Genomic DNA, 12500 nt, shown 5'->3' on the forward strand with positions numbered 1-12500 from the left:
AATACTACCAATTGGAGGAAGTATAAAATATCTCGGTCATTGACCCCATGTTTGGAGGCAGCATATTATAACAAATACCTCGGTCATTGACCTCCCTAAAATATAATAATATTATCGACACCAACTACATACACTTTGAAGGGACTAATCAGACACACAAACTTAGTATTGATTGACCATAGAGGACGATAACGAAATAGACCATAACTTTTTAAAACTTACTCTTTTTTTCCCATTTTGCGCTTTTTATCTGATATTTCTGCCTCGGCATAAAAGGAGCAGTATTGAAAAAACATATTTAAAATACCTATACTATTCCACTATTTTCAAATGCTAAATAGGGGCAATGACAGGTGTGGACGCTCATTGAATTGCTGGGGGAAATTGCAGTTTAAAAACTATCCTATCACAGTCATATTCTCCTACTAATTACTATCAACAACTGGGCTAAAATGAGGGACAATGAATCAGGGGTGTGGGACTGTCCTGCATTGGGACATTTGGTTACCCTGGGGAGATTGCAGTTTTGCTAGCTCAAAATTTAACAGCAATTTGGTTCAACGGTGACAAGAGTATAATAGAATGGCTTCTCAGTAATAGAGGAAGTAAAGAGAGACTCTAAAAAGCCTGGATTCCCCACTTGTTAACATTGACAAGATGAGTGCATATATGTGTCAGTGCGTGACATAATCAGTTGGAAGGTGAACATTTTGTATTTGCATTTTATTTTTATTGTTTTGCATTTTCTGAAAAAATATGCTCACAAGAGCATTTTAATCTTTATTTGAAGTAAATCGGATGATTTTTCATGAAGTTATGATCAGATGTATGAGAAAGGTATCCAGCAACTTTTTCTCAAATTTCATACTTTGTCAACTTGACTAGATGGAAAAAATATTTACAAGCGAAATGAAGCTTTGATATTTCCCGAAGATGTACAGAAAGGGTTAATTTAATCATTTATGACAAAAACTCATTTTTGATTTTTAAAAATTGACCTTCTAACTAAACTTGGCAATATCTCAGTTCAAACCTTTTCACCATCCGACTGATTATGTCATTCACTGTAACATTTCTTTACATGGTGTAAATGTAAAACAGACTGAAAAAGATTTCTGGGTGAAGTCGAGACATTCTCCTGTCCACCCTACAGTGATTGGGCAAGCTGAGTCTGCTAGATCTGGCAAAAGTACTTTGTCATAGACAAGTGTCATATCCAAGGGGTAGCACGCAATTGCTATTGTCCATTTCACGTCGGGTGAGGTCAAGATATTAGCAAGTTAACGAATTCGATGTCGAATGTCGAACGACGAGCCAGAGCCCCCCGATCTGCCCTCTTACGTCACCAATAACTACCACTAATACTATTACTATTGAGAGACGTAAGAGGCTTTCTTGCTCGTTGTACATCGTTCGACGTCCATGTCGTTAACTTGCTATTTCCTTGACCCCCCCCCCCCCCCCCCCTGTCCACCGCAGTGATTGAGTAAGCTGAGTCTGTTAGATCTGGCAGAAAAAGCACTTTGCAAAAAAACAAACGTCCTATCCAAAGGGTTACATACATGCAACTGCTATAATCCATTTCACGCTATACAAAACGGGGATAAACTCCCTACTCCCTGACCTTTGTGGCTATGAAAGACTGGAAGAAGACTTTTCCTTCCCATAAAAAAAAAAAAAACCAAAACAAAACAAAACAAAAAAACTCCACTTACCTGTAAACCATGTATCCAATGGTGAGAACGAATTGTAAGATGACGGCGATGATAAAGAATGTAGTGGAAACACAACCAGTAGTGGTAGGGCATTGGATGCTGGCCTGTTGTCGGGAGATGCACAGAAACGTTGTAAGACATTGTTGATTATATATAAAATGGGAACTAGTATCCCCTCAAAATGATGTTAACTCTTTCCTTACCCACCATTTTCAGGATTTTCCCCCAAAACTTCACACCCAACTAACACAAAATAATAGATTTTTTATCACTCAAACACAATAGCAGTAAAAATTTTGCCATAAATAATTTCTTTAGCAAGACATGCTCTACAACACACTGTTCATTGTCTTTAAATCTTATAAGAGAAATTTGAATAAGAAAAATGTTGGTTGTATTGTAATGAATGTGACGATTTTCCTTTAGTTGGTAAGGAGAGGGTTAACGAATGTGACGATTTCCCTATAGTTGGTAAGGAGAGGGTTAACGAATGTGACAAGTTCCCTATAGTTTGTAAGGTGAGGGTTAACGAATGTGATGATTTTCCTATAGTTTGTAAGGAGAGGGTTAATGAATGTGATGATTTTCCTATAGTTTGTAAGGAGAGGGTAAACGAATGTGACGATTTTCCTATAGTTGGTAAGGAGAGGGTTAATGTCAGGTTGAACCAGATAGGGGAGGGGGAGGGAATATTGATAGCTCAGTTGGTAGAGCACTCGCTTCACATGCAAAGGGGCTGAGACCAGTCCTGGTATACACTTTTTTTTTTTCATTTTCTGATCAATCGTGACAAATGTGAGAATATAGAAATGTGTGTGTAAAGTGCAAATTATGTCCACTGTAGTTCAATGTAATTGAAATGTAGTTCCAATGGTTGTAATCTTTAAGACGCTTCGGTATATAGCGCTATATAAGTCTCTATAGTATTATTAATATTTTTATTATTATTATTATTATTATTATATTATTATTATTATTATTTTTATTATTATTATTTTTTATTATTATTATTATTATTATTATTATTATTATTATTATTATTATTATTATTATTATATTATTATTATTATTATTTTTATTATTATTATTATTATTATTATTTATTATTATTATTATTATTATTATTATTATTATATTATTATTATCACTAATATTATTATTATTATTATTATCACTAATTATTATTATTATTATTATTATTATTATTATTATTATTATTATTATTATTATTATTATTATTATTATCTTTATTATTATCGTGCAACATCGAATATGTCATTTGTGGGTGACTTCCACCACCACCACCTCCTCCTCCTTCTCCTCACCATAAAACAAAACCCCAAAATAAAGTCATACACAACATACCTGAGGCCTATTAACTAAGGTTTGAACACTATTTCCAACATTGTTAAGTCTATCCCTCAACTCATGCAACAGCATCTGATCAGCCATTTGTTGACCACCTCCAGTGCCACCGCTGCCACCTGAGATTCCCTTGGCCTGAATCTGGTTGGCTTTGGATTGGATGTCGTTGATGATGAATCTGAAATAAGGGAATTAATCTACGATGAGTAGGTAGTCGTAATTTCAGACATACTGGTTGATAACAGTGATGCTGATGGAGATGATGGCAATGATAATAATGACGATGATTATGATGATGATGATGATGGTAGTGAAGATGGAAATGATGATAACTACAATGACTTTGATGAAGATGATGACAACAACAGAAATGATATAAATGACAACAATGACCCACTTTTTCTGTATAGGACTAGATGTTTAGAAATACTTTTATCCCTCTGTTAGGCTATTGCTGATAGCTCAGTTGATAGAGCACTCGCTTCACACACAAAGGGACCGTGATCGATTCCCGAGTGCAGTCGAGATTTTTTTTTGACCCCCATGTCCACCAGCAGTGAACAGGTAGCTGAGTCGGTTAGACTCATAAGTACTTTGCATACAGTACTTTGTGATAGACTAGCGTCCTAACCAAAGGATAGCAAGTAATTGCTATTGTCCATTTCACGCTATAGAGATTGGGATAAACTCCGGCCCCATGAACCCAATGTCTCTCTGAAGGACTACTTTTAGTAATATGCAGTTACAGTGTTTTTGTTAAAGAAAAATGGTCCGATCACATGATCAAACATGGAAGCACACCAAACATTGATTTTCAGAGGCTTATAGCTTTCAACGGTATGAAGTACTGTCTTTTGTGTTAAATAAATTGTTACTTTTCTTCTAATTTTTGAGCAAAAAATCGCGTCAAATTTCTCTCTTTTTTTTCACAATAAGCGTGACTATATTGTAACGGCCTAGATATAGTACCTTCCTGGAATTTTCACCACCAAAAAAGAACTTGAATAAAGATGGAAAACTATGCAAAAAAAAAAAATAGATGATTTTATTATTTCTAGTTTTTAAGTAATTCCAATCCTTTATCTGGTAGTTAAAAAAAAAAAATAAATAAAAAAATAAAATACCGCCCTGTATTTCATCTCAGTGAAATTTTACCTCATGTCCGACACTTGCTGCATCATCCCGTTCTGGTTATTCATCAACCTTTCCACCTCGTGTCTTTGTATAGGCATGGATGGCTGCATGCCCTGAGGGTAGATGGGATACACATGACATGAATGAAGAAATGAATGGATGGACGGACTGTTGGATGGTTAAATGAATGGATTAATTAACTGATGTTAGAGATGGAAAAACTAAATCTGGTATTAGATCACTTTGAACAAAATATTGAAAATTTAATCTTTAGCTTAAATTATATTTGATAAATATTTACATGCATTATTTGAAAGGAAAAAGGCTTGTAACAATTTGGCTAGAAAATTGTTTTAAAAATAAAATTTGGTGTCATTAATTTTAAAAAATAGTTTTCCCATTGACATAAGTGATTCCTAACCACAGTGTAATTTTTTTTTTTTTAAATGGAGCTATTATATAGCGCAATATCCATTAAACCTGATAAACGCAGTTTACAAGGGGTCTCCAACCATTAGCAACACTCAATTAACATGTAGGACAAGACATGACGCCCGTTAAGCGATATTACAATTTTTTCCCCCAATAGTTCACACTGTTAATAGCCAGGTACTCATTTTACACCCGAGTACGATGAGAGAATGTGAGTAAAGAACCTTTTCTAAGGACATAACTATGCGCCACTCAGAGCAGGGCTCGAACCCAGGACCTTCAAATCCAAAGGTGTCAGACCACAAGACCACATATCCGCAGTTGGCTAAATATTTATTTTTTTTTAATCAAAATTTGGCGTCATTAATTGTTTTCTTTTTTTTTTTTTTTTCTTTCAGTGACACGACTGATGCTTGACACCAATGTGTAAATAATGCTAGAAATATTATATGTAATGGAGATAAAGGTAAATCTGACTCATAAATAAGGGAACAACACAAAACACACGACATTTCATATTATATGTAACAAACAGGAATTTACAATCCTGGCCTTGACAGACAAATCGAAGCTTACACTTAGAAATAATTACAACTACAAAATTTATGGCAGTTCCTCTACCCACACAGGGCCTCTTATGTGCAACGACCTGCCCAGAAGGATAAGAGAAAGCAAACTCCATTGAAAGAGAGTGTCCAATCGTTGTTAAAGCGCTACCTTTTTACTGTTACATTTTTATGACATTAGAATAGAATCAGAATTGAGCTTTTATATAGCGCAATATCCACTAAACGTGCTCAAAGCGATTTGCAAGGGGTCGCTGGCCAAAAGCAACATTTAACATTTAGGACAGGACATGACGCCTGTTAGGACATATTACAATTTTTATGGACAGAGACAATGCTGTTAACGGCCAGGTACTCAATTTACACCTGAGTATGGTGAGAGAATGTGAGTAAAGAGCCTTCTCCAAGGACAAAGCTATGCGCCGAGCGAGGCTCGAACCCATAACCTTCAGATCCGAAAGCGAGTGTCATACCACAAGACCACATAGCCGCACAATTAATACATAATGACACATTTTGCTGTTATTGATATCATTGTGGTATTGTCTTAAATGTAAAATTTTGTATATTTGTTACAGTGAATGACATAATCAGTCGGATGGTAAAAAGGTTTGAACTGAGATATTGCCAAGTTTAGTTAGAAGGTCAATTTTTTATCAAAAATGAGTTCTTGTCATAACTGATGAAATCAACCCCTTTTTGTACATCTTCGGGAAATATCAAAGCTTAATTTCACTTCTAAATATTTTTTACAGATCGTCAAGTTGAAAAAGTATGAAATTTGAGTTACTGGCTACCTTTCCCATACATCTGACCATAACTTCATGAAAAATCACCAGATTTACTTCAAATAAAGATTAAAAAGCTCCGGGGAGTATATTCTTTCAGAAAATGGGGGGAAAAATGCAAATCCAAAATGTTCACCGTCCAACTGATTATGTCATGCACAGACACATTTATTTGTAACGTGCATTGAGCATTACAAATTAACCCTATCCTTACCAGACATTTACAGGATTTTCCCTAAAACTTCACACCCAACTAACAAAAACACAACAGCAGTAAGTTCTTCCGATACATAATTTCTTTAGCAAAACATGCTCTACAACACACTGTTCAATTTTTAAAAATTTTATGATGTGCAAAAGAAATTTGAATAAGAAAAAGGTTGGTTGTATCGTAACGAATTGACGATTTTCCTATAGTTGGTAAGAAGAGGGTTAAGAAAATGTGGGATTATTTTATTGACATTTATATCAAACAGAATCAGACCTGTTGTTGCTGGCCAACTTGAGGTGGCGGCTGCTGACCCTGTGGCAGCTGTCCAATGGACAACTGGTTGACGCGGGTAAGGACCATTTCCTGTCTGCCCATCAACTCGTCCAGACGGCGAGTCAAATCCTTGAGGACATTGTGGATGCTGTTCTGGCCGGCAAAGATCTGGCCCAATTCTCTCTCGTTCTGGTTTTGGAACTGGTGAGGCAAAATCGGAATGTATCACACTCAAAAACAACATTATGTTTTGATTTTAGTACTTTGGGATTGTGTGTTTTTAAGGGTTTTACGGCGCTTGCAAGTAAAAAGGAGGAAAATGGGATAGTCAAAAGCTTATAGATTTACAATTAAAGCAGTCAAGCAAAAGTATGACAAAGGGGAACGGTACAAATAGGGAACAGAGGTAGATTCCAAGAGAAACAATGTTACTGTACTTAATTTGAGATCACCTTAAAGCCTCATCCAGACAGAAGCACAGGATCCCACTTAGAGGAGCACACTCAAATGTCTTCATTATGCATTCAAAACAACATATATAACAATACATAACAGAGAGAACCCCACCCAGTCCTTGTTATTGTTTTCAGCCAGCCATTTTTATGAATCAGAATATAAACATTTAAGGTTACACATGGTTTAGTGTGTTTGGTACATTATATCCAACTGGTGTAGATGTTGTGAGTTTTTCAACTAATGCAAAGCATCAATTTTGTGAAAGGTAAGCCACTCATCATGCTCAAGGCCTTTTAAAAGAGTACCCAAGCCAACAGCAGCACTTGACATGAAAGGCGAGATGTGATGCCTGTGAGGTTCCATTACATCATATTTAGACAAAGACATCCCATTACTGGCCAGGTACTCATTATACACCTGATTGCAGTGAGAGAATGTGAGTAATGAACCTTTTTAAAGAACAACTGGGCACTCCCTACAGAGCAGGATTAGGACCAGAAACCTACCTGTCTAAAGGTTTCGTTTGTTTGTTTTTTAGGGTTTTACGGTGCTTGCAACACATTTAGGTCATATTAGCGCTAGTAAAAGAAGAAAATGGGATAATCAAAAAATTCTAGAATTACAATTAAAGCACCCAGCCTTTTGGGCCCAAATTTGGTCTCCACTCCGAATTTTAAAAAAAGATGGATAATGAGTAGCAAACGGATTTGAAATCCATGACCTATGACCTCAGATAACGAGAGTAGTTTCACGATGGATGATGCGATCATCATCGGTAAAACCCATTAGCAGAAATTACTCATTTTCGAATTTTCCAAACAGTTTAAAATAGTAGACTGACATGACTGTGGATTACGATCTACTATTAAGCTTTGGAGTTTCCAGGAAAGATAATCATGAAAGGTCTTAACGTTGACAGTTGAAAGACTGAAAACTGAGAACTGTTCAAAATCTAATATTAGCCTTATATAGGCTGACAATTTACAGGCCCGAATAGCAGAAAGGTTTTTGTTTGTTTGTTTGTTTGTTGCTTTAGGTCTCTTCCAACACAATTGAGGTTATATGAGAGACCGCTGAAACAAAAAAACAAGCAATCTAACAAAAATAGTACAAATGTAAATCAAAATCATAACCTAAAGATATCATAAGCTAAATTATAAATAACCAAGAACAAACAGGCAGAAGATTTACAGAAAAAAAAAAAATATCCCCTGTCAAAAATACAATCACAAACCAAAGAAGCAGGATAGGCTAGTAAAGAGAAGAAGAAACGACATCACTATCGGATCGTACACCCATGCGAACATCATAGATATATGATTCAAGGGTGATGCTCCCATCCAACCACCCGCTATGAAAGATAATAATGAAAGGTCTTAACGCTGACAGTTGAAAGACTGAAAACTGAGAACTGTTCAAAATCTAAAATTAGCCTTATATAGGCTGACAATTTACAGGCCCGAATAGCAGAAAGGTTGGGAAGTCTGGTGATATTAACTCTTTCAGAGCTGAGGCTATATTCACATTTCCGTCACAAAAATGGCTGACATCTGATTGAGGTAGAATGAGAATGACAAGCTAAGATAAAGGTACATTCGAATTTGGCGTAAAATCTCACTTAAATAAAATACCCCCCCTGTGGCCAATTGAACGTTCTGATGAAAGAAATGATACCATTGGTTCAATTTATAGTACGTTGTAGAAAATAGGATTGGATTACATTATTATTTTTGCCTATCAAGACCAGCTCACTGTAAGGTCTTCAGCCAGTAGAACAGATTCTGCTCAGCCGCACAATGCAGCCAATCACGTAAAAAGAGTTAAAGTTCTGAAACATTTGGAAACAACTTACATAATCTTCTTCTTCGTTGAAATCGAGGTCCTTCTCATCAGGGTGTTCTTTTTTGTATCTGATGGATAAAAAGGAAAGAAATCAATAACGATGGAAGTAGTATACTACACAACTGGCATACAATAACCTTGGATGCAATGGGAGCTCGGCTACAATGGGAAATTTTTAAAATCCCCATTATTTTGCTTGTTTGTTTTTTCCAATACTGAACTCCAGTAAAAAAGACATTATACACTTACTTCCTTTTTCTGTTTAGCAGGTGATTGGAAAATATACTGAGGGTTTGTCACATACTGAATTCCGTAAAAATAGGGAAAATTGGCAACTTTGAACCTAGCAAATAATAATAATAATATTAATAATAATAATAATAATAATAATAATAATAATAATAATAATAATAATAATAATAATAATAATAATAATAATAATAATAATAATAATATATGAGGATGATGATGATGATGATAATAATAATAATAATAATAATAATATGTCTGTATTGTCCTCAAAATAGTGTCAATTTTGTCATTTGGTTAGACATTTATAACAATACAACATTATAGAGTACATACATAGCATTAATATATTGACATATATATATATATACACTCACACTTATGCACACTAGTAACATCGTAGTCATCATAACCATCATCGTCTTTCTCCCTCCCTCCTCTCTCTCTCTCTCTCTCTCTCTCTCTCTCTCTCTCTCTCTCTCTCTCTCTCTCTCTCTCTCTCTCTTCACCCCCCCTCTTTCTCTCTCTCTCTCTCTCTCTCTCTCTCTCTCTCTCTCTCTCTCTCTCTCTCTCTCTCTCATCTCTGAGGTTAAAAAAAAAAAATTTAAAAAAACAAAACACCTACTGCTTCCTGGCATCTTCCAATTCCTTCTGGTATTGTTCAAACTCCTCTTGGAACTTCTGCTTCTCGGCCTCCGAGACCTGCTGAGTGTCTTGGGTGGGGTCCATCAGGGAGTGAGTCAGGACATGAAGGACATCGTGATCATCTGGAAAAGAAAAGGGTTTCATTCAAATAATATCTGTTACAAATTGTTGTGGGCAGTTGGTAGGTCTATCGTGCGGCTATGTGGTATGACACTCGCTTTCGGATCGGAAGGTCCTGGGTTCGAGCCTCGCGCTCCGCGCATAGTTGAGTCCTTGGAAAAGGCTCTTCACTCACATTCTCTCACCGTACTCAGGTGTAAAATGAGTACCTGGCCGTTAACAGCGTTGCCTTTGTCCGAAAAATTGTAATATCGCCTAACAGGCGTCATGTCCCGTCCTACATGTTAAATGTTGCTGTTGACCAGGGACCCCATGTAAAGTGCTTTGAGCACATTTAGTGGATATTGCGCTATACAAAGCTCAATTATTTTTTTAAAATCTTTTTTATTTTTGTCTGTTTGAAAAGGCAACAAACCAACCGTTGTTTTCACCAAAGCAGCACAGCTGCCCAAGGGAGGTAGAGTAATCGATGACCAAACAGGCTTCAGAAATGGCAATTGAAAGCAGTGGGTCGCCTCAAACAGACTACAGACAGGCCACGGCAGTACTGCTGCAAACATGCATCGATGGGGTCTGAGGGAGTCAGACGACTGTCCCCACTGTTGTTGTTTGTTTGTTTTTGTTTTTAAGGGTTTTACGGCGCTTGCAACACATTTAGGTTATATCAGCGCCAGTAAAAAGGAAGAAAATGGGATAGTAAAAAGTTCTAGAATTACAATTAAAGCACAAAAGAAAAGGTAAGACATAGGGGAATTGGTTCAAATAGGGAACAGATGTAGATTCCAAGAGCACACCGTCAAAGTACTTATTTTGAGATCACCTAAAAGTCTCATCCAGACACAAGCACAGGTCCCAACTAAGAGGAATACACTCAAATGTTTACCAATCATATAATATAATATGTAAGCTAAACATGATACAATGCATAACAGAAAGATGATTTACAAGAAAAAAAATATCATCTCCAAAAATATAACTATACATTCGACTGTTTCCCTCTCAGCCAAGGACTCCGACCCAAGTCAGGACAAAACCAAGCAATCTCATTCCAAGACAAAGACAGAAAGCAATTGAAAAACAGATAAGAGGGGATAGAAGAGACAGCAAGTACCTCCCTGCCCGCTATGGGAGGTAGGAACCCCACCCGGTGTCCCCACTGTCTGGGACCGCCAGAGACAGCAGACCACATAATCCTAGACTGCCCTGTGACAAGATTGGTGGGCGGTTTCAAGGCTGTCCTCAACTGTGGTGCCGAATTTAAAGAATGGCTGGAAGTAGCTTAGTATTGGGGTATTTTTATGACAAAACATATGAAGACGACCTTATGGCATATTTATATAGCGCAATATCCACTAAACATGATGCCTGTTAGGCGATAATACAATTTTTGTTTCTGACAGAGAGAATGCTGTTAACAGCCAGGAACTCATTTTATAACAGTACGGTGAGAGAATGTGAGTAAGGAGCCTTTTCCAAGGATTCAACCTTGCATTGCTCAGAGCGGGTCTTGAACCCTGGACCTTCCGACACGAAAGTGAGAGTCATACCACTAGACCACATATATTAAATCTCTATGAGTGGCAAATTTGTTTGAACAATGATATTGCCCATCCATGAGAATCTTTGCTAACTTGTTGCACATGTTACAGTGAATGACATAATCAGTCGGATGGTGAAAAGGTTTGAACTGTGATATTGCCAAGTTTAGCTAGAAGGTCAATTTTTATTCAAAGCGAGTTTTTGTCATAAATGATTAAATCAACCCTTTTTGTACATCTTCGGAAAATATCAAAGCTTAATTTCACTTTTAAATATTTTTTACAGCGAGTGAAGTTGAAAAAGTATGAAATTTGAGAAAAGTTGCTGGATACCTTTCCCATACATATGACCATAACTGCATGAAAAATCACCCGATTTACTTCAAATAAAGAGTACGATGCTCTGGTGTGCATATTCTTTCAGAAAATGAAAAAAAAAAATGCAAATGCAAAATGTTCACCTTCCCATTATGTCATGCACTGACACATTTATTTGTAACTTGCATTGAGCTCTGGTGAGCATATTCTTTCAGAAAATGGAGAAAAAAAATGCAAATCCAAAATTGATTATGTCATGCACTGGCACATATATTATAATGAATTCTAGTTACCTGCGAGTCCACCAGTGGCAGCCGACACACCAATGTATCCAGACTCTGGCAGGACCACGTTGAGGACAGTAGTACACAGTTCAAAGTCTGCAGGGTTGTTGTTGATGCCATTGTGGACTTTGATCTGTAGAGAAAGGAGGGTGATTGTTTTTTTTGTTTGTACGGGTTTTACGGCGCTTGTGACACATTAAGGTCATATCAGCGCCAGTCAAAAGGAAGAAAATGCGATAGTAGAAAGTTCTAGAATTACAATTAAAGCACCCAAGAAAAGGGAAGACAAAGGGGAAATGGTTCTGTGGGTGGTACATGCTCTGATCCTCACCCATCCTCCTCACACTCATTCTGTAGAGTGGTGTCTCCTGTATGTCCTTACTTTACTTAATCTACCCCAAAAGCTCATACTCATTCCTAGTGCTGTAACTTCAAAACCTTTATACTCCCTCTATAGTCGGCCTGTGGCCCATGTCTTCTGTATAACTATTTGTGATTTGATTGTAATCATGAATCTTTCTTAAAAATTGATTGAACGATCTGGTATCCCCTTTGTTAAGGCCC

General features: G+C 36.7%; 1 protein-coding gene across 2 annotated transcripts in view; it reads right to left on the bottom strand.

The window, feature by feature from the left end:
• The window catches only part of LOC144960856 (protein ERGIC-53-like), a 34897-nt gene that overhangs the window by 1173 nt on the left and 21224 nt on the right, over positions 1–12500 (bottom strand). For both annotated transcript variants that reach the window (XM_078894241.1, XM_078894242.1), the window contains 7 exons: positions 11946–12069; positions 9657–9798; positions 8793–8850; positions 6485–6685; positions 4236–4327; positions 3081–3258; positions 1716–1819 (listed from right to left, as the gene is read on the bottom strand). In XM_078894241.1, coding sequence (XP_078750367.1) covers positions 1716–1819; positions 3081–3258; positions 4236–4327; positions 6485–6685; positions 8793–8850; positions 9657–9798; positions 11946–12069 — 899 coding nt within the window. The remainder of the gene's footprint in view (positions 1–1715; positions 1820–3080; positions 3259–4235; positions 4328–6484; positions 6686–8792; positions 8851–9656; positions 9799–11945; positions 12070–12500) is intronic.

The sequence above is a fragment of the Berghia stephanieae genome, chromosome 15 (assembly GCF_034508935.2).
Source record: "Berghia stephanieae isolate SIO BIC M18660-M18661 chromosome 15, UCSD_Bste_1.3, whole genome shotgun sequence".
Classification (NCBI taxonomy): Eukaryota; Metazoa; Mollusca; class Gastropoda; order Nudibranchia; family Aeolidiidae; genus Berghia; species Berghia stephanieae.